The 26,824-nt window shown below is 41.1% G+C and overlaps 1 protein-coding gene across 1 annotated transcript in view; it reads right to left on the bottom strand.

Annotated features, from left to right (window-relative positions):
• LOC126095058 (peroxisomal membrane protein PEX16) overlaps positions 1-26,436 on the bottom strand; it is a 38,650-nt gene extending 12,214 nt beyond the window's left edge. Inside the window, exons 1-3 of the mRNA XM_049909742.1 lie at positions 26,216-26,436; positions 25,897-26,137; positions 2,398-2,582 (exon numbers count right to left, since the gene is read on the bottom strand). Of these exons, the coding sequence (XP_049765699.1) occupies positions 2,398-2,582; positions 25,897-26,137; positions 26,216-26,339 (550 nt within the window). The 5' untranslated portion in view covers positions 26,340-26,436. The remainder of the gene's footprint in view (positions 1-2,397; positions 2,583-25,896; positions 26,138-26,215) is intronic.
• Between the last annotated feature and the right edge of the window lie 388 nt (positions 26,437-26,824).

The following is a 26,824-nucleotide window of genomic DNA, read 5'->3' on the forward strand; positions in this document are numbered from 1 at the left end:
TAGAACAGCAATGATGCTTCAACTTAACTGTGAAATAAGTGTTACACAACTAGTCCATGCGTTAAAACAATGACAGTGTCTGTTCCATACAAACCTGATTATTCTGAAAGAACTGTGAATTATGTGCTTATGTTTTTTACTGCTCATAGATACTGAACAGTAAACTATTGTAGCAGTATGTGGATGTTCGCTTCCAAACTATTAATGAGGCTTATCGAAAGTTAAACAATAGTGCACTGGCCGTATTAAATGTGTATATGGGGGTTGTGAAAAGTGAAAGTAAACAACTGTGAAACACAACTGTGCACCTGTCGGCCTACATAATTTACAGTAGACCGTACTGCACTTCCACCCCCTATTTTTTCAGCCAGTAAATCTACACCGAGGACGACAGACAAAGAAATAAAGTAGGCGAACCGTCACAGACCCTTTGCCTTTTTTTATATATCTTAGCGCCTTTACGGTTGGCAGACGAAGACTCAGACATTTATTGGCTGGAGGGATGTAAAAATTTTTCGCAGGAGTATTCTTTTTATCCTTTCCGGACTGCTGGTTGTGTTGTAGGTGATTTCTTCACCACCAGGGGTGAAGATTTGGTAGTTTATTGCTCAGCTGTAGGAGGAGGAGGAGATGGGGATGCTATCGTGGCACTGAGTGAATTCACAACTGCACTACTGAACTGGAGTTGTAAGTTTGCGTGGCCATGTCTTTCATGAAGCGTGGTGTAGCAAGAACAGTACTACACATGCTGGATGGTATTACGCAGGGCTTTCCACTAGCCAACAACTTGCATGTGACAGGGTATGGTACTTTTTCTTTCAACCCAATCTCTTGAACGGCCCACTTATCGAGATATAAAGGGCATTCACAGAAAGAGGGGGCATCGTCACCATGACAACTGATACAGCAGGGGGAAGGAGGCAGGAAATCGACCTCATGATCATCTTTACGACAAGCAACACATTTGGCCGTGTTTCAACAGAACATGCAAGTGCAGTTGTAACATGGACACTGAAAGCAACAAATCAGGTTTGGAATGTACAATCTGACTGCGATGACTTCACAGCCTGCCTTAATCTTCAATGGAAGCACTACTCAATCAAATGTGAGAAAAAAGAGAGAATTTAGGCTCTAAGTTTGTATCAACCTCTTTTAGTACCCAATGGACTGCAGTGGTGCCCTGACCAGAGATATAAGTTTGGATTGTCAGCATTTTGGTGACAATTTAATCTTAGAGGATGATAACCCACATGATAATCATGCTGTTCTTGTGAACACATTTCTTCAGCATGCTGGGATGACCAGAATGGATTGACCTGCATGTTCTCCAGACATGAATCCAACCGTACTTGTCTGAGATCAATTGAAATGAGCTATTTTTGGATGTCGAAAATGACCACCTACTTTGCATGACTTACAGAGAATCAGTGAGTGGGACAATCTGGACCAGAGTTGGGTTGATGATCTTATCAATGGAATGCCACGATGGATTCAAACATGCATCTGAGCAAGGGGATGTTCCACCATGTGCTCAGAGCCAGTTTTTGTTTTCTGTGTCATGAATTTTGAAATAAAGGGGGTGATGCAAAACTTTTGTTGATCCACACTTTTTACCACATGAACACTTTTGTAAATTAATTTCTGAGTAATAACATTTATTGAAACTGATAACAGACGAAATACAGTAACAGCTGAAAACATATAAAATGATCTGCAGCAATGTCCACAGGATGTGTGTCAGTCTGTCCTTGTGTTTGATATTTGGTTCTTTGCCATTGTTGGTTTGAAGAGAAATTAATAAACCACAAAATGTGAAAAAGAGTGATTTAATAGTTTATCAAGCCCAAGGACTTACCTTGAACTATTAAAGGTAAATATACATAGTTTTTTGTAACGTAATCTACTCCCAAGAATGTATGCAGTGGAACTTAAATTTTGCAAGTGCACTGAACCATAAGCACCTAAAAACATTATTAATTTTTGGCATCCAGAATCCATGGCTTAATGATTATCAGTATTTTGGTGGTACTTGACACACCACAGTTTATTCTTGATTTACTTTAATTCAACTGTATAGGAAATAACTGCCACATTCTCACTAACATTGTATTCACCAAACTACCTGAGGATACAGAAGCTGAAACTAATTGAGTGCACTGCTTTTCAATAATGCAAAGTGAATTTAATAAATACAATGCCATTAAAAAACTCAGTTGCAGTTAAATGCATATAGGTAAAGTTTCAACTTAAGTACTAACAAAAGAACTAAATGTATCAGTCTTCTATTTTTTAAATTATATCTGTCACTGAATGCGTGTGAAAAGACATCACAACAACATACAGATACAGAACACACTGAACACTATTGTTTGAATTTGCAATTTAATAAAAGCTTACCGCCCTGAACCTTCCTTATAAGCCTCCCTGACCTTTTCAAAGCAAAAGACATTGACTCCAGTTTCCACTTTTCTTCTTTCCTAATTTTCTCCTCTTCAATGGTTTTACGTCTTACAGGAGGAACTGGTGGATTTTGTATCACATGTTCTTTATAATTAAAGAGGAGATGCAGTTTAGCAGCACATCTGAAATGTATTCAGCACTGAATCAGAATTTACAAAATATCTGTATGGGTAAAATTCAAGCATCCTCAACTCTTATGGTAGTTGTTACATGAAAACACTCTCTCTCAGCTTTTAGAAATGGTTACGTAAATCTGAAAGGTATTGGTTCCCCTCCAAAAGAACGCAACAGACATCAGTACCAATAAGAAACTGTTAGTAAAACAATTCAATATCTGAGAAGAATGAATTTTTGGTTATGATGGAGATGTCAGTGATTGTTGTCTATTGTCTGACACAATCACATAACTTCAACAACAAATTATTGGTATCAACCAACACCATCCATCTTCAGATAATAAGAGGAAGCAATGTGATTGTACTGCTTTCTTTTATGATCTGAAGATGGTTGAAAAGTAATTTACTGCAGAAAACATATGAGACTGCACCAGCACCAGCCAATAAAACACTTTCATCATCATCATCATCATAATCATCATCATAATCATCTACTGCATTAATGCCTAGAGCAGAAAAACAAGAGACATAATCAAATTACAAAAGGAGAAAAAACAACACTTCTTCCAAAAATTACAAAACACCATATTACAAAAAACAACAAAAAAATTAAAAAAGGAGGTCAGTCAGTCACAACATAGGAGATGTCCACTGCAGATGGTAGTCCATCATTGCTGTCCTTCAGCTTAATCTTACACTGCTGTTGGCCCCACTTCTTTAAGAATTGTTAATAGCCAATCCTTCCCTTGCATGCTTGGATGTTCCCATGGGCATTTTCCAGCAGGCTGAGAATGGAGGACTCGGTATGGGACTTATCTATCAGCTTGAAGGGCATGGCCAATTCACTGTAGCCTCTTGTGCCGTAACATTCTGCCACTGTAAGGGTCAGAAAAACTTACACCATGGCGTGCCAATCAACTCTCTCAATCAGAGACACAGCACACAGGAAATATAAATGCCACCCAACCTCTGACAATCATCTCGCCGACAAACAACTACACAACTGAATTAGCCAGTCATTGAGAAATACAAGATTTAGGTACGCCCACCCATTAACTGAGGATCTTCACAGGCCTTCTGTTTTGTGGAAAAATCTACAAGGGCTAGGAATAGGAAATTCTCAATCTGCAGCTGAACCTCTTGTTTCTGTTGAGGATCTAAATGAGTATTTCACCATGCCTGCATCTCTACTTGACCAACACACAAGGATGCAAACCTTCGAATCCCTTGAAGTACCTGTGGTTGGTTCAACCAAAACTTTTTTTTGCAGCTGGTAAGCCTTAACACAGTCATGAAGTCAATTGTATGAATTTATTCTGCAGCTGCAGGACTCGACAATATTACATGATCAATTTCCTCATCGACCCATTACTATCGATAACAACATTTTTTTTAACCATTCCGGCCTGAAAAAGAGACACATTAAACCTCTAACCAAACACTAATCTGCCAAGAACCTTCTGATTACAGGCTGATCTGTATTCTACCGGCATTAGCTACGGCTGTAGAATACATAGTTCATGATCTGCTTGAGCAATAAATAAATAATAAATGTGTGCCTTTCAAAACTGCTGGTACATGTCCTCTTTCAGTCTTCATTCCCATTTATCTTCCAGCTTCCATGATACTATAGAGGAGCCCACAGATCTTTCGAAGTCCCCTACCTCTCGAAGGCACAGGTAGCTTCTTCAGTTGTTGCTGATGATGTCAGTGTTTCACAAACACACGAAAATACTGGCTACACTAGTGTCATGTAAGCCGAATCTTATTCTTCTGATATCAGATGCAACTTCAATAAATTGTTCACACTAAAGAACGTGCAATTGGTGTTTATTAATTGTTGATGCACTTCTTTCATCACTTTATTTATTAGTCAGCACGGAACCCAGGTTTTGAATTCCTGAACTCATTCGCAGATACGCTCACTGATAACATGGAAGGAAGGAGAGCTGAATGACATGGTACACTAAGATATTTGGTTTTATCGTTATTTGTCACCAGTCAAATTTTCTTTGCACTATGGACATATCAGGAAGTATCTGTGCACACTTGCTTCACAGTGTCTCCAAGAACCATGACATCGTCGGCAAATTCCAGGACTGCGTGTCCATCTCCATTTCTCTGATCTGATCAGTGTCACAGCTTACTTTTCCAATGCCAAGTAGAACAGTATTGGTGCCAATGGATCTCTCTGTCTCAATCCATTTTGATACTGAATGATGGTGATATTTGTTTGCCAAACCATACCAAACAAGTTGATTGAGAGTAGCAAGCAGCAATTAACTGGATATGTTTTGATGTGACATGAAATTCCTCCAATATTTTACACAACATGGAGTGGTCAATACTGTTATAAGTTTGTTGAAAATCAATTAAGATAAGATGTAATTTTTGATCGAACTTGCAAAACTTCTCTATCAGCTGCCGCAAGGTAATTATGTGGTTAACAGTTGACCATCCATGGACAAAGTGTCATTGATAGTGGCCTACAATTTCTTCAGCCTATGGCTTCATGATGTTTAGCAGCAGTGTTGTAGTAAAGACCACTTAAAAAGAAAAGAAAAAACACCCATATCCACTAAATGTGCAATAGACTTTGAAACAGTCCCACACTGTGTACTAAACAATTATGTTTTGAGCTCTTTGTAGTTTCTAATATACATGGTCTTCAACTAGCACAAGCACAAGATGAAAAGTTGTTTATTTTTTTTGACTCATAAAAGCACAGGACTGGAAATCAGCATTAACACCCTTATGGAGAAATTGTCTAATTACATGAAACTTCCTGACAGATTAAAACTGTGTGCTGGACCGAGACTCGAACTCAGGACCTTTCCCTTTTGCGGGCAAGTGCTCTACCAACTGAACTACCCAAGCATGACTCACGACCCATCCTCACAGCTTCAATTCTGCCAGTACCTCGTCTCCTACCTTCCAAACTTCACAGAAGCTCTTCTGCGAACCTTGCAGAACTAGCTCTCCTGGAAGAAAGGTTACTGTTCAAAAATCTCAGGTTCTTCCAGGCAGATGGATTATCATTCAATTTTGGCAAAACTTGCAGGCCTCCATAACTTCTAACTATGTTGTTGTTGTGGTCTTCAGTCCTGAGACTGGTTTGATGCAGCTCTCCATGCTAATCTATCCTGTGCAAGCTCCTTCATCTACCAGTACCTACTGATCCCTTCTTCTAGTCAAGTTGTGCCACAAACTTCTCTTCTCCCCAATCCTATTCAATACCTCCTCATTAGTTACGTGATCTACCCACCTAATCTTCAACATTCTTCTGTAGCACCACATTTCAAAAGCTTCTATTCTCTTCTTGTCCAAACTATTTATTGTCCATGTTTCACTTCCATACATGGCTACACTCCATACAAATACTTTCAGAAACGACTTCCTGACACTTAAATCTATACTCGATGTTAACAAATTTCTCTTCTTCAGAAACGCTTTCCTTGCCATTGCCAGTCTACATTTTATATTCTCTCTACTTCGACCATCATCAGTTATTTTGCTCCCCAAATAGCACAACTCCTTTACTACTTTAAGTGTCTCATTTCCTAATCTAATTCCCTCAGCATCACCTGACATAATTCGACTACATTCCATTATCCTCATTTTGCTTTTGTTGATGTTCATCTTATATCCTCCTTTCAAGACACTGTCCATTCCGTTCAACTGCTCTTCCAAGTCCTTTGCTGTCTCTGACAGAATTACAATGTCATCGGCGAACCTCAAAGTTTTTATTTCTTCTCCCTGGATTTTAATACCTACTCCAAATATTTCTTTTGTTTCCTTTACTGCTTGCTCAATATACAGATTGAATAACATCGAGGTGAGGCTACAACCCTGTCTCACTCCCTTCCCAACCACTCCTTCCCTTTCATGTCCCTCGACCCTTATAACTGCCATCTGGTTTCTGTAGAAATTGTAAGTAGCCTTTCACTCCTTGTATTTTACCCCTGCCACCTTTAGAATTTGAAAGAGAGTATTCCAGTCAACATTGTCAAAAGCTTTCTCTAAGTCTACAAATGCTAGAAACGTAGGTTTGCCTTTCCTTAATCTTCCTTCTAAGATTAGTCGTAAGGTCAGTATTGCCCAAATGCCTTCCCATACATCAGTTGGTTTAGCAGTTCGGTTGATGTAATTCAGGAACTGTGTTCAAAAAACTGTATATGCTCTCCTTAATTATATGATGGTATTTTGCTTGTTACGTTTCTCATTAGACAGCCTGCACTTCAACCTCCACAGAGCCATCTGCCTGTCCCTGACAACAGAACAGCACTCACTATTTCACCAAAGGATGAACTATCTTTGCAGCTGGTCGTAAGACTTTAGCTTGGATGTATAAACAATCTGCTGGAATCTGATAGTAATGTAGTATATCTATTCCTGGATATTGCTTATATGTTCAAAGACAACCAGCAGGAGGTATAATGTCCAATTTGCCTTAGTTAGCACACATCTTGGTGGCTTTCTTCTGGGCACTGCTCAGTCTTTTAGATGTGTCCACGTCAGGAATTGCTTACTGGAGTGCATATCATCAAGTACATCCTGCTAAGTAATTTGTGATGAATATAACACTAGATCAGTGCTGTCCCATGCTCAGAAGGTATTTATCTTCTAACGACAGAACGTTCTTGGTACGTAGCTCAGCTCTGGGGACAGATGCTTGTGGAACCCCACAGCAAATGATGTGTGTGTTGAAATGTCCACAGTATGGCAATGGGGGGGGGGGGGGGGGGGGGTGTCATCAGTCCTCTGTCTGGTTTGATGTGGCCCACCACAAACACCTCTCTTGTGCCAATCTGGTCATCTCAGAGTAACACTTGCATCCAACATATTCAATTATTTATTGGGTATATTCCAATCTCTGTCTTTCCCAACAGATTTACCCTCTGCAGCTCACTCTAGTACCATGGAAATTATTCTCGGATACCTTAGCACATGTCCCCTCTTCTTGTCAATGTTATCCATGTTTTTCTTGTCTTGCCAATTATATGGAAAACATCCCCATTTCTGAACTTTTGAGACCACCTAATTTTCAACATCCTACTGTAGCACCATATCTCAAACATTTTTATTTTCTTCTTTTGTGGTTTTCCCATAATTCCTAATTCACTTCCATACAATGCAATGCTCCAAACTTGTAGTCTCACAAATTTCTCTCTCAAATTAATGCAGATGTTTGATACCAGAAGACATATCTTGGCAAGGAATGCCCTCTTTGCCTATGAAAATCTGCTATTTATGTCCTCCTTGCTTCATCTGTCATATATTATTTTGCTTCCAAGGTAGTAAAGTTCTTTCACTTCGTCTACTTCGTGATAATCAATTTTGATGTTAAGTCTCTCACTAATCTCATTTCTGCTACTCCTCATTACTCCTGCCTGTTTTCAGCTTACTTTCAATCCTTATTCTGTGCTCAGTAAGAGTATGTCTTGTAATTCTTCCTCACTTCCACTCAGGATAGCAATGACATCAACGAATCTTATCATTGATATCCTTTCACCCTGAATTTTTATCACACTCCTAAACCTTCCTTTTCTTTCTGTGATTGCTTCTTGGGTGTTTATATTGAACAGTAAGGTCAAGAGACAGCATTCTTGTCTTACACCCTTTTAATTTGGGTACTTTGTTCATGGTCTTTCCTTCTTATTGTTCCCTCTTAGTTTAGGCGCACACTGAACATTAACCATATTTTCCTATAGCTTGCTCCTACTTTTCTAATAATTCCAAACATTTTGCTCCATAAACTATTGAACACTTTTTCCAAGACGCCAAATCCCATGCAAATGACTTTATTCTTCTTTATAATCTGCAACAGCATTTATGGTTTCTGGGTTGGGGAGGCACAGTAGACAGCACCACAGCTAGCCAATCAGCACTCAGTCTGTTTTTGCATTTTGTACAGTATAAACTTCCATCATATCCGGGTGTTCTATCGAGTTTATGTGCATGAAACTACATCTGACTGATTTCTGTAGTATTGTGTGTGTTCTGCAACTTTTCTCATAACGGCTAAACAGCTAGAGGGTGCCAAGTGTTTCACGAACAGGTAAGGGACCTTATTTGTATAATGTACTCATTCTTCAAATATGAAGTAAATTCAGGAAAGCTAGTCTGTGATGTTGCCAGATGCAGGAACGTAATGTGGTTGCTGTCTATGCATTTTCAGTCAAGTTAAGAATGCAGCATTCATTGTGAGCTGTGTTGTCACTGACTATAGTCTTGATACCATTATCAAGTGCGAAATCAGAACAGCCTCTGGTACCTTTGCCTTTCCTTAAGTCAAAGTGATAGTCACCTGACAGATCATCTGTTTCTTTTTCATTCTTCTGTACATTATTCTTGTTAGTAACTTAGATGCATGAACTGTTACATTGATTGTGCTGCAGTTCTCTCACTCATCTGGTCTTGCTATCTTCAGAAATGTGTGGATGATATTTTTCTGAAAGTCTGATGGCAAGTCCCCAGACTCAGATTCCACAAACCAACTTGAATAGTTATTTGATTTCTGATTTCCCTCTGAAGGAATGTTGTCTAGGCTTTCTGCTTTATTTGATGGCAAGTCTTCCACAATTCTGTTAAACTCTGGCTAATACTGGATCTAGGTCTTCATATCAACTCCAATTTCTTCTTCTATAGCTTCATCAGACAGTTCCTCCCACAAGTAGAGACCATCAGTGTACTCTTTCCCCCTATCTGGTCTTTCCTCTGCATTTAAAAGCAGAACTCCTCTTGCATTCTTGAAGCTGATGCCTTTGCTTTCAATTTCGCCATAGGCTGTTTCAACTTTTCTGTATACTGAATCTATCCATTCAATGATCTTTCTTTTCCAATTTCTTCGCATTTTCCCTGCAGCTATTTTGCCTTAGTTTCCCTGCACTTTCTATTTATTTCATTCCTAACTGACTTATACTGTTGTTTCTTTTCTTTCCCTGGACATTTTTACACTTTCTTCTTTCATCGATTAGTTTAAGTATTTCTTCTGTTAACAAAGGTTTCTTCACAGTTGCCTTCCCTGTACGCCTACCAATATTTTTCTGTCCAACTTCTGTGATTGTCCATTTTACAGATGCTCACACTACTTCGACTGAACTGCTTACTGTGGTATTCATTACAGCAGTATCAATAGCTGCAGACAACTTCAAATGCAGCTCACCATTCCTCAGTACTTCTTTATCACATTATTTTCCACAATGTTTATTCAGAACAGTTCTCTTATATTTCATCTCCTCTTCATCATTACTAAGTTGTGATCAGAGTTCATATCCGCTCCTTACACCGAATATAAACAATGGAAAATCCAGGATGGAAAATATCAATATTATGAAGAGGATAAACTGTTACTCACCACATACAGGAGATGTTGAGTTGCAGACAGGCACAATGAAAAGACTGCTATACATTTGAACTTTCGACCAAAAAAACCTCCTCCCAAAGCGCGCGCACACACACACACACACACACACACACACACACACACACACACACACACACACACACAGTCACTGCCTCTAGCCTCAGCAGCCGTGTTTTGCCAATTTATGTAAGAGTTAAAGTGTGGTGTGCATCGGCACTGAAAGGATCATTGGCCAGCCTTCCTTACATGCCACAACTAATGAGGATAATGGACAGGTGCACTATGTCAGTAGTGTGTGGGTAAGCTGAAAATTTGGATCTGACAGGAGGCACGCTTGGGTAGTTGGTGCAGTTGTGATGACTACTGTGTCCAGATGGCTTAGTGGTCAGAGCATGTGCCTAGTACGCAGGAAGCTGGGTTCGAATCCTGGCCTGGCACAAATTTTCAGCTTTACTCACTGACATAAATCAGTTCCCACTAGCAGTTGAATGTCATTAATTCCTTTGTGTTTTGATTCATAATAGCTGCAGATTCAAAATTGTGCCTGTTCTATCTGAAATGACAGAAACCACATATAATTAAAAAAAAGTACTGACTGCACAGAAGCGAGAGGCAAGAATAAAGTGTAGTGTTCGCCCCCTCCGACACCACATAGGTACCTCTTCAAGGAGCTAGACATTTGAACTGTGCCATCACAACTGAAATAGGCACTAATGAAGTGTGTCGCAAAGAATCCCTCACAACTTGATTGATTGACTGACTGACAGAGAGAGGGTTATGGGAATAAACAGCAAGGTCATCAATCCTGCGATTCAAAAGTTACTTGTGTAAGATACACGGACTGCCAAAAATGGTCAGATCCAGTCAGAGGGATTTAACTATAAAATAATGAAACAAAAAACACACACAGCAGAAGGCATGAAAGGGAAGCGAAATCTGAAAACTGGAGAAACAGAGGGATAAAAGAGCAGTAATTGCACAGGGGAGTGGTCATGGGTCTCAGACTTAGAAAACGCGAAGAGAAGCCGCAACCACAATCACCCCGCCCCTGCTCCAGGAGTAAAGCAAAACCTTATAACTGAAAATAAAAACCAATTTCATGTAGCAAACTGAGGACCAGTTCACCCATATGTTAATCATCTATTAACATTAAAGATAAGGAATCTGGAAGGCTACACGTAGTACAGAGGGCAAAAAGAAGTGGACATTCCACCAATATGTGGGATACCATCAGTCTCATTCTACAGCCACATTGTGGGGGTGGCTCGTTATCCAAGAGAAAACGATGAGTGGGTCTACTATGACAGATGCGTAGACTATATAAGACACTTGACTCCTTCCAAAAAGAGCAGAATGAAGAGTGCCAAATTGCAGTAGTCACCTCGATTGTGCGGAATTTATTATTGAGAACAGTAATGCACGACATGTCATTTCACTTTTAGGCAAAGAGAGATTTGATGTGTATCCTCATATCTGCACCTGGCAACATGAAAGGGAAAAAGTGGTTAAGTATCTGCCTCTCTAGCCAAACAGTCAACCAGTTCATTCCCAGGGATACCCATACGACTTGTAACCCAGGGAAAGACAACAGAGCAGGCAGCACAGCCAAGGGGATGGAGAAAGTCATGGATAGCAGACACCTAAGAGTAGCATCAATCTAAAGCCTGCAAGATGCTCATTGAATCGGAACATGTCAAAATACTGTGGAGGGGGGCCTGAGAAACAAAATGGAGGCCCCTATTAGTGGCAAACAGCTTCACTGTGAACACACTAAGAGGAACGTTAGAAAAGTCCAGGCAAAAATAAAAACTACTTACGTGTTTCGGATAAACCTTTTTAATTTTTAACATAGTCTTCTTTAAGACTTTTACACTTTGTTCAATGCTATTCTAATTTGTTGATTCCTTCCGAATAATAGGAATTGTCCAAGTCTGCAAAATAGCTATTAGTTGCTGCAATCACCTCCTTGTTTGAATAAAATCTTTGTCCCGTCAGCCATTTCTTCGAATTGTGGAACAAATAGTAGTCTGAGGGAGCCAAGTCTGGAAAATAGGGGGGATGTGAAACAAGTTGGAATCCTATTTCCATTAATTTTGCGAACACAACTGCTGAGGTGTGTGCTGGTGCATTGTCGTGATGGAAAAGGACTTTTTTGTGGTTCAATCGCTGGTGTTTTTCTTGCAGCTCAGTTTTCAAACGGTCCAATAATGATGAATAATATTCACCTGTAATAGGTTTACCCTTTTCCAGGTAGTCGATGAGGATTATCCCTTGCGAATCCCAAAAGACAGTTGCCAAAACCTTTTCAGCAGAAGGAATGGTCTTTGCCTTATTTTGGTGCAGATTCTCCCTAGGTAACCCATTGTTTAGATTGTTGTTTGGTCTCGGGAGTGTAGTAACGTATCCATGTTTCACCCACAGTGATGAAACAATGCTTAAAGTCCTGCAGATTATTCCTGAAAAGCTACAAACCATCCTTGCAACACTTCACACGATTCCGTTTCTGGTCAACCATGAGCAAATCGTGGAACCCATCTTGCGGATAGCTTTCTCATGTCCAAATGTTTGTGGAAAATACTATGTACCCGTTCATTCAAGATGCCCACAGCACTAGCAATCTCACGCACCTTAATTCTTCTGTCATCCATTACCATATCATGGATTTTATCAATGATTTCTGGAGTCATAAAATACAGGGAGCGAAAGGCTATTTACAATTTGTACAGAAACCAGATGGCAGTTATAAGAGTCGAGGGACATGAAAGGGAAGCAGTGGTTGGGAAGGGAGTAAGACAGGGTTGTAGCCTCTCCCCGATGTTATTCAATCTGTATATTGAGCAAGCAGTAAAGGAAACAAAAGAAAAATTCGGAGTAGGCATTAAAATCCATGGAGAAGAAATAAAAACCTTGAGGTTCGCCGATGACATTGTAATTCTGTCAGAGACAGCAAAGGACCTGGAAGAGCAGTTGAACGGAATGGACAGTGTCTTGAAAGGAGGATATAAGATGAACATCAACAAAAGCAAAACGAGGATAATGGAATGTAGTCGAATTAAGTCGGGTGATGCTGAGGGAATTGGATTAGGAAATGAGACACTTAAAGTAGTAAAGGAATTTTGCTATTTGGGGAGCAAAATAACTGATGACGGTCGAAGTAGAGAAGATATAAAATGTAGACTGGCAATGGCAAGGAAAATGTTTCTGAAGAAGAGGAATTTGTTAACATCGAGTATAGATTTAAGTGTCAGGAAGTCATTTCTGAAAGTATTTGTATGGAGTGTAGCCATGTATGGAAGTGAAACATGGACGGTAAATAGTTTGGACAAGAAGAGAATAGAAGCTTTCGAAATGTGGTGCTACAGAAGAATGCTGAAGATTAGATGGGTAGATCACATAACTAATGAGGAAGTATTGAATAGGATTGGGGAGAAGAGAAGTTTGTGGCACAACTTGACCAGAAGAAGGGATCGGTTGGTAGGACATGTTCTGAGGCATCAAGGGATCACCAATTTAGTATTGGAGGGCAGCGTGGAGGGTAAAAATCGTAGGGGGAGACCAAGAGATGAATACACTAAGCAGATTCAGAAGGATGTAGGTTGCAGTAGGTACTGGGAGATGAAGAAGCTTGCACAGGATAGAGTAGCATGGAGAGCTGCATCAAACCAGTCTCAGGACTGAAGACCACAACAACAACAACCTCCACAGGGTGTACAGAACATTCAGCATCACTTGTGCCCATATGGCCACTCCCATAATTTTGAAACCACTTATAAACTGTTCTAATCTAAGGTGTAGAGTCACCGTAATGTTTATCAAGGTTCTCTTTTGTCTCCCGAGGTGTTTTGCCTTTCATAAAGTAATGTTTGATCACCACATGAAATTCTTTTTGGCCCATTTTTTGACAATCATTCGACTTCTTTGATTTACACGATTGCCAAACACAAAGAAATAGACCAATATGGCTGAAACTTGGTGTGTGTTCTTTCCAAAGATGCTACTAACTAAATATGACCTCAATATGTGCCAGTGGTGCCATCTCTCAGACTTTGCACCTACTTTTCAAATGCCCCTCTACATGATCCCAACAGTAAATGGTGTTCCATGCCAGTGGGAGACATTAAAGTGTATCCTGCCTTATCTACTGTTTTAGAACCATCAGTGTAGAAGATGGTAGCACCCTGAAACTCTTCCCGAATGGAACGTACAAGACACCGGAATATCATATGGAGACAGAAACCTTAGGACCTGGCAATAGGTCGGTCCTAGTCTATGGTCGAGGAACCATCCAACGAGGGGGGGGGGGGGGCAGGAGGAAATTGAGGCGCATTCTAAGTGGCAATCCCACCTGAGGGCAGGTATCAGACGAGAGTCACCAGTCATTTGCAAAGAGGACAGGGTACACGGGATGGTTAGGGAATCATTCAATAGTGAATGTGTAAGAAACCAGGAGTTGGCTCTGTCATATTTGTAGACGGGGAATCCCTGCTACCGCAAGAAGACTGTCAATGGGACTAGTGCGAAAGGCACTGGTAGCCATGTGCACCCCATAATGATGAAAATCATCAGGTAGATTCAGAGTGGAAGAAGCTGACAACCATAATCTAGTCCAGACAAAACCAGAGTGCGGTAAAGTGAGCGAGAAGAGCAGCACAGACTGCACACCAAGATGTGTGGGCCAGGAATCAGAGAGCATTAAGTGTCTGCATGTAGTCTTCAGGTGGCGAATATGGGCAGCCACGTAAGCTTTTTATCAAAAATAAGGGCCAAGAAATGGGACTGCTGCTTGCCTAAACAACGTTCTGGTTCGGGGTGTACTGTGGGTCGATGGAAAAAATGCACAGCATGTGTTTTGGAGAGAGAAAACTGGAAGCCACAGGGCAAGGGCCCACACAGAGGCCTGATGGTGGATGCCATGGAGTTGGCACTCAGCAGATGCTACCGAATGGGAGCACATTAGATGCAAAAATTGTTCACATACAATGTCGGGGTAACCTGCGGACCAACAGAGTTTATAAGCCCATTGATGGTGATGAGGAAGAGTGTGAAACTTCACACCCTGTGGGATATCTTTTTCCTGGATCTGAGGGATGCTGAGTGAAATGCCAGTTCAAACCCGGAAGAGCCAGTGGGATACAAATTCACGGATAAAAGTTTGAAGGGAGCTATGAAAGCCCCAATCATGAAGGGTAACTAAAATGGGACAACGCCAAGCAGTGTTTTATGCCTCATAGGTTGAAGAAGGCTACAACAAGGTGTCAACAGTTGGTGAAGAGCAAGACAGAATGCAGAATAAGAGGAAACAAGTTGTATTTCTGGTAAGTGATGGTAATACACATTGCAATTCCACTGAATTTTCATGTGCTGAGAGTCCAGGTTAGACATAAAGAAGCCAAGGGGAGGTCATGTCACAGGGTCAGTGGTTGTCACTGACGAGGATGGTGTGACCTCCACAAATAAGATGTAAGACTCAGTCTGCAAAGGGAAAGATGGTACCTCCAGGAGCATCGGGGAAGGGGGCGAGGCTTGTCCTGGTACTTATGTTTCTCTTCTCCTCCTCTTCCTCTTTCAGAAGTTGAGGAGGGCAGAGCACAGAGGGAGAGCAGGCTTCTGTGAAAGCCAGAAACGAAAGCGAGTGTGTGACCTGGGGGCGCACAGATGGTGCGGCCCATGGCCAAGTTGCAGCAGAGGCTTCCGGCCTGACCGATGCCAGGGGGAAGTGTACTGCAATGGGGGGAGGGGCTGACTGGCAACACCGAAGAAGGGGGCCACTTCCTCGGCTGGCAAGCTGGGCAGGGGGAGAAGCACCCAGACGGGAGGGCGTGGGAACTGCAGGGTAGGGGGAGATGACAGGGAATAGGGCTGGGGTAACGCAGACATAGGAGGGGGAAAGAATGTAACAGAGGCAAAAGTAGAAGAAGTCAACACTAGGTGGAGTCGGTCACATTTCTGGCAAGCCTTAGGATAAGATAGGTGATCCAGGGACATGAACTCTTGGATCTTCTTTTCTTTCTCGTAAAGTGGGCAATCTAGTGAGCGTGAAGAGTGGTAATCGTAACAATTTACACACACAGATGGTGGAACACAGGAGCTTCCCTCATGGAGTGGGTGGCCACAGGCTGGTGAAGGGTAATAGACACCAGGAAATCGCCATGGCAATCAAAAGCACAAAGGACTGCAGATTGGGAGGCAGAAGAAGCTTTGATCAACAGGTAGACCGACCACATCTTACTAATACAATCCACTTCGTAAAACTTGTTCTCGATATTCTCCACAAAAAAAACAACAGTTTTGTGGTGGTGAATGTGTCCCCATCCATTCTAGTATAGACCAGGTAGTGGAGAAAGTGTTTCATCCCAAGACGGTGAGCCTGGCCCTCCTTCCACAAGGGTAGCCAGGGAAGGGAAGGCTGCAGGGCCATACCAAGCAGCTGTCAATGATTCGCTACCACTCGAAGAGACGGTCGTTTGATAATGGCCAGATTGTTGCAGCTTGATATGCTTCATGTGCCAAATGTCCACCCTGATACCACCCACTCCGATCAGGGACTCTTCCCATAGGCATCACCCAGCCTCAGCAATGGCCATCTGGCATGGCGGCTATTGCCATGAGTTCTGATGCTTCAGGATGACAAGCAACCACCACTTGGCATACATGTGGTGGGAACAGCTCAGGTATCAGCAGAGCTACCCCTGTGTGGTCAGGGGACTCAGCCAGATGGGTACATACCAGCCCCATCATACGGGCTGGCTGCATGTGCTGGTGACCTAATAGGGCAGAGGGGGGCTATGGCAGGAAGGAACAGTGGAAGTAAGGAGGGGAGGGGGGGGGGGGGAATCTATGCCACAGAGAAGGAGTTCTTCCCAAAATGGCTTACACTAAAGACAGAAAATTTAGAAGTGGAGGTCAAACCCCAAGGGGGAAACAAAAACACTAAGAAGTATGAAAGAACAGTCAAGAGGGACAAAATCTCACTGAACACAGGGAACCAGGTGGATAGCCAGGTTGCCATAAATTAAAAACACGGAGAGGGGAAGAGGGGGCAGTGGGGAAGGAGTCAGGATGGGGAGGGAGGGGCACGGGGAAGGAAATGCAGACTGGGAAGGAAGAATGGGCTGCAATAGCTTGGGGTCCCATGTGCGCCATACATGAACTCATGAAAGAACCAAAAGCCTCCTGGGGGACCATCACAATTTGAGAAGAACAGTGATATCCATACCTACAACACTAGAGGGGAAAAATGAGCTTCATTGCCCATTATTAAAACTGCCAGTGGCTCGGAAAGGAGTTCAATATGCAGCAATATAAAGTTTTAATTATTTACCCGATAACATAAAATGTCTGACAGATAGCAAAGCAAGATTTGATTTAAACCTAACTTGAAATCATTTCTCTTGGACAACTATTATATGAATGAATTTCTATTTAAAAACTGGAAGACTGTATGAAAACCCCATTTTTAAAAGCAGCTGCACAAATAGGACTAAAAAATAATATTTTCATTAACAGCAATGCTCATCATATATACAAATTCAGTAAAGTAACTCATTGCACATGATTTTGATAAAAGAATCATTTAAATGATGTATGAAACATGTAACTAACTATAAAAAAATAAACATTTGGGGGAATATCCAAACAATTTATTAAGGTTACAAGACAGTATGTAAAAACTGTTTTCGTTTCTGAAAAGGAATTCATTGTCTTGCAAAATGCGTGTGGCATTGTCAATATGATTATTTAAAATAGAAGCTACATCTTTATTCAGACCATTTAATGCCATTGTTAGCATTAAAATGACTTTCCGTTAAAAGCAGGGCACACTGTTGTGTAGTGACATAAATACTCGAAGTTCTTCAAGTCTTGGGATTAAATGGCATGACCCTTTACGAATGTAAGCTAGAATTACACCATTTCGTATGAGTAGCCAGGCAGAGAAGGGATCAAGTTACCTTTGGCCCCCAATACTTGATACATAAAAAACATGGGAAAAGCTGTTTGATTATAAACCACAAACAAAAGGAAATGGGGGTAAAAGAAAACTGGTGTAAGATAGCTGTAACAAATTATTATAAGCTTCAAGGGTAAAAGATACAAGGATAGGGTGGATATCAACCAAAAGTGATTGCCCACCATAGGAGCACTAACACATTTTTAAAAGCAATTAAAACTCAGGGTGCTACTAAAACTGAGTATGTATGTCAGGGATGAAGTCAGTCCACATTTGAGACTGCCAGATGTCCCTTGGGGCAAAAATGTGGCAGGTGGTCCCTCAATCACCACAAGGTAGCCAACATGACAATTAAAATGAAGCCTTCACGTAAAAGTTCACATTATACTCTGACGGATGAAATTAAAACATGATGTGCCACCTGCACATCATTAGGTACAATTTGCTCAGCAGGCTGTGAAGCTTGCAGTGTAGCGGGGAAGGTGGGGCACTCCAACAGGATATAGGCAACTACCAGGTTAGTGCAACAACTACTGCAGTATAGGGCAGTTTTTCACTGGGTGTATCCATGGGTAAGATTGGTATGACCAACACAGAGACAGTAATGATTTGTGATTTCATTATTAGACAGTCAAAATGGAAGACCACCACAAATCCGTAGACTTAAAAATTCCATAACTTATTTGTTGTGGATGTGATACTCCACTCCATATTCCTAATAGTCAGTGATACTCTCTTGTCCTCATGTCAGATCCTGTGTATCTTGATTTGCAGAGCAACTTTCCTGGTATCCTCCTTGGCAAAAAGATCCCCGAGGAATATTGTCGTCTTCTCATTCTCACTGAGGTCTAAGAGAAAATCTCATAAGGACATTACCAGTGGATGCCAGGAATAACAGTGCCTGCAGGTTACTCACTGCACTATTTTGCAGATTAGAAAACACCCATGAGAATGGGTTGAGTTGTACTAAAGATTGACACCACTTCTGCTGTGAAGGCACTGCACCCACAACATAAGGAGTGTTACTCGCCACTCCTGATGCATGTAACGACGGAGCATATCCAGTCTTCAATTCTGAAGCCATCTTCATAAATGCTATCTGAATTATGTACTCACTGCTTACTGATAGGAACAACTGACAAAAAACTGACGGGCTATCACATCTTTTGGGCCAAGAAAAATATCCAGACATATTTGTGGGTAAGGCACGCATCATATGACTGTTCGCAAGTGTGATGTAGTGAGAGGATTGAGAGGAGGCAAGAAAATGTCTGAATAGAGACTAACTATGCTGATACCAAAATTCCTGACCAAGGCCATTTTTCTTGAATCTCACTTCTGTACCAGGAAACAGATATTGATTCAGGTGTTCTGCATAGGCATGAATGAACAAGGTATAGTGGAGGTGTAATTGGTGACACCTAAGCCATAAGGGGAGAACTCCAGGCCCTACCAGGAGGCTATCCACAGCCCTCATCAGAAGGCAACATGCACAACCTGATACCACAATGGTGAATCTAGTCTAGGGCTCACAATGCTGATGGCACTGGCAATCCATAATACTGGCTTCCATATTCTAAATGTGATAAAATGAAAGCTTTGTAGGATTGCAAAATGGTGGAATGATCTGCATCCCAAGCAGTGTTACTGAGACAGCGTTGGTCACTGAGTTTTAACTGGTATGTCCACTTAAGCTGTCATATATGGGGTAACCAAGTTAACTTGTTATCAAATATAAATCCCAAGAAGTGACATATCTCAACCACAGAAAGATGCTCATTATACGGGTAGAGTGGCGTGGATGAATAGTTGTATGCTGGCAAAAAATGCATGGCACAAGTTTTGGTACTGATAAATTTGAAGCCAGCACCCTGTAGTTGTCATTCAATGACCCTCATGTTAGAAGAAATAAACTAGATGCAGAAGTCATTAGCATATAAGAATGGTGGAACTATAGAGTCTATAGAATCTGTTTATCACTATTAACTGAAGTGTCACACTCAGGACAGCCTCATGAGACTTTTTTCCTGTAGGTTGGAATCACTGCAGGAATACAAGAGGTAGTCATAGAAGCACAACTAATGTAAGGTATTGAGAATATAGTGATGCTATATGGTATCATAGGCTTCACGCAGGTTGAAGATGACAGCTGTATGATGCTGATGATGGGTAAATGCCATTCTGACAACAGACTCTAGGTGGAGCAGATGATCACCACCAAACCAGCCCTCCCAAAATCAATACTGTTATGAAGACAAGATGTCCTTTGTCTTGAGGGTCCAGTATCATATTTGGCTTACATGTGTCCAAATCACTTTCAAATGACTCTGGTAAGATGGACTTAACCTGCTTTCCCCTATGGAGGGAACCCACACTCAAGCCAGATTCAGTTAAAAATAGCAAAGATGTGGTGCTTGCATTTCTATGTAGTTGGTGTTACATTTTATTATGTATTCAATAAGGGCCCAGAGCTGTATTCTGGCACATTGTAAGGACACTAAGGTGTTTCCTGTCATAGAAATGGGTGTTATGGCATTTGAAATGTTGTGTGTTGAGAGACACAGTGCCACTCTTTGCCCATCACGCAGACAGAAGATGGAGGGGGAAGAGGATGTAGTTGTCAGATGCCGATGTTTGAGCAAAATCCATTGTCAGTTGGTCGGCAATGACGGCAGGGTTGGATTTCACTAAGACAGCCTTACAAATGCCTGGGAAATCAACCACTTTTTGTTGACCACACGGTAATTTGGTCCATGTCTTTCAGATATAGGTACAAGTTCTGATGGCGGATTCCCAGGATTCCTTCCTCTACATTTTTACACATTATCAGGCTTTAGCTTGGTGGAGACACTTTATGTTATGAGCATTTTTCAACAGATGGTACTTTTATTGTTGGAATGCCCTTCTGCGGCATATAATGGCCACAATGTTCTTGTGTCCACCACAGGTTTGACCTTCATTCAGTGGATCTTGAAAGTGGTTTTGCATGTTCTGATGAGTGAAATATCTTGGCATTTGTGTGTTGAGGGCTTCTTCAATAGTCCAATGAACAGACATATCAAGCATTAAGGGAGTGCTAAATGTGTACCAGTTGGCATTCTTCATAAGCCACATAGGGGATGTCTAGTTGAATATCAGTGTGGGAAAGAGAACAATTGGGTGCTATCACAATCATCACTGTGAACCTTTCACTGAATATGAGAGTTAACACTTGCACTACAGACCATAAGGTTGATGGGTAAAAAGGATCCTTGTGCAATATTAAAGTAAGTGGAGGCCCATGACTCAGCACAAAAATGGTCAAGATTTAAAAATATCTGTCCTAATGCATTATCACAGTCAGTGGTCTCAAACTTGCCCCTTAATGGGTTATGTGCATTAAAATCACGCACTAAAGGAAAATGTGGGGAAAGCTGGGAGATCAAACTGATGATCTCTCAATATGTCACCTGTCCCTTGTGGGAGGTGGGAGGGGGAGGCAGACATTAAGTAATGTGAAAACAAGTGTTTCAGTTCAGCTAGTTAGTGAAAACAGCCACTACAGTTTCACTGCACTACATCTGCTTGTGTGTTCACTGGCAATCACAGTTTCATTTGGGTTATCATCATCTGCTGGTTCTCATCTACTTGCAAGTTTTTGGTAGTAATGAAGCAGAACCCAGGGCAGTCAGAGCTGCCAGTTTGCCTTCACCTTTTGTTTCTTTGTATCCTCCTCCTCCTCATTAGATTTTGATTTGGTACAAGGAATACCTAGAAACAAGCCTGGCACAGATATACATACGAAGTAGCTTGCTGTAATCTAAAGGGAATAGACAACTGTATTTATTCCTGGAGTCCTGATATGATAACAGATCAAATACCTTCAACTATTGAATCTTACATGCCCAGAGGAGAGAGACGTTTCCCAAACTGGTGCAAGCAGTTGTAAATAGGCATTCCTTTGTAGGGGTCATCTGCATTCTCCACACATATCCATACAACTAGATGTCATATGGCCACTTTTCATACACTTGAAGCACATAGGTAAACAATAATCTTAACTTTATCTGGCAGCAAGTCATTCTCAAACACCAAGATAAAAACTCCAGTATCTTATCCATTATCTTTAGGCTTTTTTGGGCCCAACAGATAAAATGGACACCATACCATTCTAAATTAAAGAATTTCTCATCCATTTGAAAGTAAGTTTTCACCACTGACTGTACTTGGGTTCCTGCGATGAGTAATTGTGACAAGGATGTTGCCAAATTTGTCACAGCTTAACAATGCCTGAGATTTAGCGAGTACGACTGGTTGAATCATTACAGGACTATTCCTCGTTTTGTTTATTGCAGTAACCTTGCCTTACTTGTCATTGATTTCCTCCCTAAAACATAATGGCTTAGTCTTTAAGAAGGATTCACCATCAGCCTTGGTACAGATCATAAAGAAAAGCACACAGTTCCCCACTTCTTTGAGAAACTGGCTTTCATCTTACCTTGTATTTGATGACGGAGATGTTTCAGGTCAGTAAGGTAAAGGTAGTGACAATAGTCATTACAATTCCACTGGATTATGTTTGCATGTGTATTCAATGGCAGTGTATGTGGATCACTCTAATGAGACTTCTAGGCCATACATCTAACAGCATAGTTCAGCTTGATTCTCTTTATTGCAATTGGCCCACCATGGGGCCACCCATTCGGATCCATCTAAGCGATGGCCCCATTATGTAGGTCATTGCCCAGAGCCCCTGTGTCTCAAATAAGGGAGACAGCACTCTTCAGTATTAACAGGGAGGAAACACAGCATACCTCAACAGCATGTTCAGTGCATGGTCATGGGGGTACAAGTGTACCAGACTAACCCTTACATGGGCTGGCTAACATGCTGGGTAATGGGTGACTTTCCACATTATGTCCCTGCACTACTGAAGAAGGAAAAAAAAAAATGAAAATAAAGTAGGTCAAATATGAGAACAGGGGTCATTTGTAAATGAACTGGAAAGGGGGGTGGATTTAATTAAAAAATAAAGTTCAGGAACTGAAAGTTAAGACCGTACATATAGCTGAGTTAACATATAATAAAGCATGCATTCATAGTTAATTCTAAGACAGGGAGACAATCATGAAACAGCACTGTGGCACAGGAAAAGAAGAAATGCCATTGGCATTAGGAAATGACTTTTTGAAGGATTAACCAGAAAAGTTACACAGGTCTCTTGTGACAGTGGAGTCATACTAGAATAAGACATATTTCTGTTTATTCTTGAAGTTTGTTACATTCATTCTCATCTTAAAAATCTCTTTGTCTTTGAATCCTGACCGCGCGCGCGGTGTGTGCTTGTGAACGTGCGCGCATATTTACGCAAATGCTCGCACACATGACCATTGTCTCTGGCTGCTGGGGCCAGACTTTGAGCAACTGTGCATGATGGGAGAAGCAATCTGTGTAGTGGGGGTAAAGGAGGAGGGTGGGGAAGGAGGAGCAGGGTACTGGGGTGGGGGATGGTAAAGTGCTGTTTGTGGGAGCATACAGGGATGAGGTGGAGAGAGGGTAGGGCAGCTAGGTGCAGTTAAGAGGTTAGACGGAGGGTGAGGGCGGGGGGACAGGGGGGGGGGAGAAAAGAAGAGAAGAAAAAACTGTGCATGTGCTTGTGGAGTAGAAGGCTGTGACTGATGACCATAGATGTTAAGTCCCATAGTGCTCAGAGCCAGTAGAAGGCTGTAGAATGGCAACAGGGAAGGGGATAGGTTGATGAAGGACAATGACTGAATGGTTAGCACACTGGATTCCCATGAAGGAGAGGGAAAGACGAAAGGATGTGGGTTTTAAGGGAGAGGGTAAGGAGTCATTCCAATCCAGGGAGCGGAAAGACTTACCTTAGGGGGAAAAAAGGACAGGTTACACTCGCACACACACCCATATCCATCCGCACATACACAGACACAAGCAGACATTTGTAAAGGCAAACACTTTGCATCAAAGCATTTGAGATATGGTACTATGGACGAAAGTAGAAAATTAGATGGTCTGATAAGGTAAGGAATGAGGAGGTTCTGTGCAGAATCGGAGAGGAAAGGAATATGTGGAAAACACTGATAAGTGGAAGGGATAGGGTGAGAGGACATCTGTTAAGACTGAGGAAATGACTTCCATGGTACTAAGAGGAGGGAGCTGTAGAAGGTGAAAACAGTGGAGGACGACAGAGATTGGAATACATCCAGCAAATAATAGAGGATGTAAGTTGCAAGTGCTACTCTGAGATGAAGAGGTTAGCACAGGAAAGGAATTCGTGGTGGGCCGCATCAAACCAGTCAGAAGACCCCCCCCCCCCAAAAAAAAAGTCATAAAAATAACATCTAGTAATCAATGGAAACCATGGCAAATCTAAATCTGAACAAATATTTCTGTTGTCCAGAGTCTTAATCACTATCACTTCACTTGATAAGGAAGTCAGGCAGCATTATAATTTTTGACAGTCAGATGTGATGCCAAGTAAGCATATAAAAGGGAATTGGGGGGGGGGGGGGGCGGCGCACGGTGGCCAGAACAGAGGGGGAGAATAGGAAGAGAGTGCTTTCAGGTCTAATGTCAAGAATATGGGGAAGAACAAGAATAATAGAATAATTTCTTCAACATATAGAAATTATAGCATTATATCGTTACACCACTGGGGGCATGCCTTCAGATTTGCATTCTATGTACATACAGTTTCCATTTATGTTTTTGACATGACAGATGATGCACAACAGAAATGGACCTGTCATCAAACTCCAGTGGCAAACACTACAAGAGAACTGCTGTTCACCACAGAGGATTATTGTTAATTCTAAAAATATATTTCCTAGGAAGAGTTGGCTAACACATTAAATCTTCGCACATACGTCTCGCAAAATGAAACAGAAACTGGAGCATTTCCTGCGCTTATCGAGAGTAGTTTTCACTAAACACTATTTGTCAATTGACAAAAATATGGTATACTGGGACCAGAAGTTGCTCCACCACAAAACAGAAGGTGACTTGCAGCACATAAAATTTCAGGAAATAAAATACATAACAAAGATTAACTTCTCTTTGTTACCAGAAGCATTTGTTCCTCAAGGGGCGGTGGGAAGCCTTGCTGCTGAAGCCATTATGTTGGTAAGACCTAATGCATTAAAACATTTTCAAAAATACCTGTTTTGTGTAGAGGCATTGGTCGCTGGTGTATGTATGAATAACTTTAACAGCTTGTTTCTTTAGGACTGTCGCGAATGACATTGTGAAGTACAATAGTTGCATACGATAGTGTTTAATAACTTCTTAGCCTCACTAGAATGAGTCATTGCATGAAGTAGGTACAGGAGAAGTAATTTAAAGGCAACTAAAACAGACAAAACACATGATTCAATGTGGATGTGACTATTGTGGTGATAAATTAGTTTTCTGTTAGTGAGGAGAGCAGTCCTCCCCTTGAGGAACAAACGTTTCTGGTAACAAAGAGAAGTTAATCTTTGTTACGTATTTTATTTCCTGAAATCTTATGTGCTGTGAGTCACCTTCTGTTTAGTGGTGGAGCAACTTCCGGTCCCACTATACCATTTTTTTGCCCATTGACAAATAGCGTTTAGTGAAAACTACTCTCGATAAGTGCAGGAAATGCTCCAGTTTCTGTTTCATTTTGCGAGACGTATGTGCGAAGATTTAATGTGTTAGCCAACTCTTCCTAGGAAATATATTTTTAGAATTAACAATAATCCTCCGTGGTGAACAGCAGTTCTCTTGTAGTGTTTGCCACTGGAGTGTGATGATAGGTCCATTTCTGTTGTGCATCATCCGTCATGTCAAAAACATAAATGGAAACAGCAGGAATATCACAAAGAGACACTTTTAACAATTACTGCCACCCCTTCATTGCATTTGTTTATGGCTGAAAGTGGATATTGCACAGCAATGTTGTTATATTGTTCAAATGTAGATTACCTTCAACTCATTGTTTCATTTTTTATGAATTTTTGTTGGCAATTGTCAACATTTACACTTACTTTAAAAGCTGCAGAATGACAGCCACTGTCCATTTTCCTCTTGATCCCCAACGGCGTCTTGCCGCTACTTCAATAAAAACCTCTGAATATTCTATGACTGTCAGCCATATCTTCAACCTGTCTGCAGGTCCCCCTTTAATCTTACATGTCGAATTATGAATGATACGGTCATTGAAAAGCACCAGTAAGTTCGACACAGAGTATATCAGTTCAGAAAGTACACTGGAGTGGCTGATTCTGCCTGGAAATGAAAATTATGTTATGACAATACATTCTACATGACACAGTCAAATGGAAATCACAAAAACCAAATACACACCTGCTACAAAATACGAAACCCATTTGACAGTCGATTCAACATCACCTGCGACTTGTGGATTGTTGCAAACCCATTGCCTGTACGACTCGTACAGTTCTGAGAACTGACGGGCGATTGTCGTCATAATTAACACTACCAAATCATATATATACACAAGCCTTCGCAGTCTTTCTTCCTTCTACGTACTCAAACCAGTCCACTTTACCACTCATCTTTGTTTACTAAGCCAGCCCAAAGATAATGAATATTGCTGCCACTGGGTCACGGCCGCCTCTGTTGATGTCACATTCAACTTTCATGATAAAGTGCTTTTTACGAGTACAGTTCATAAAGTTTTGACAAAGTGGAAACCACAAATAGTACTGGTACATTAAAAGAAATTATAAACATTTCTCACACTCACAACTTTTACAAAATCCATATTTAATACGCCCTGTCAACAAACCAGCTGGCAAACAATGCAGTTAACTAGTAAACACTCTATAAACATAATGATTGAAGCGATTTTGACAGTAGAAATAAGAAATAAATGGTAGTAATGAGATAAATAACGAAAGATCAAAATTATCTATACGTAAATTATTTCATTTTATCCCTAAAAATATCGTT

This window comes from Schistocerca cancellata, chromosome 8, assembly GCF_023864275.1.
Source record: "Schistocerca cancellata isolate TAMUIC-IGC-003103 chromosome 8, iqSchCanc2.1, whole genome shotgun sequence".
In the NCBI taxonomy this organism is placed as follows: Eukaryota; Metazoa; Arthropoda; class Insecta; order Orthoptera; family Acrididae; genus Schistocerca; species Schistocerca cancellata.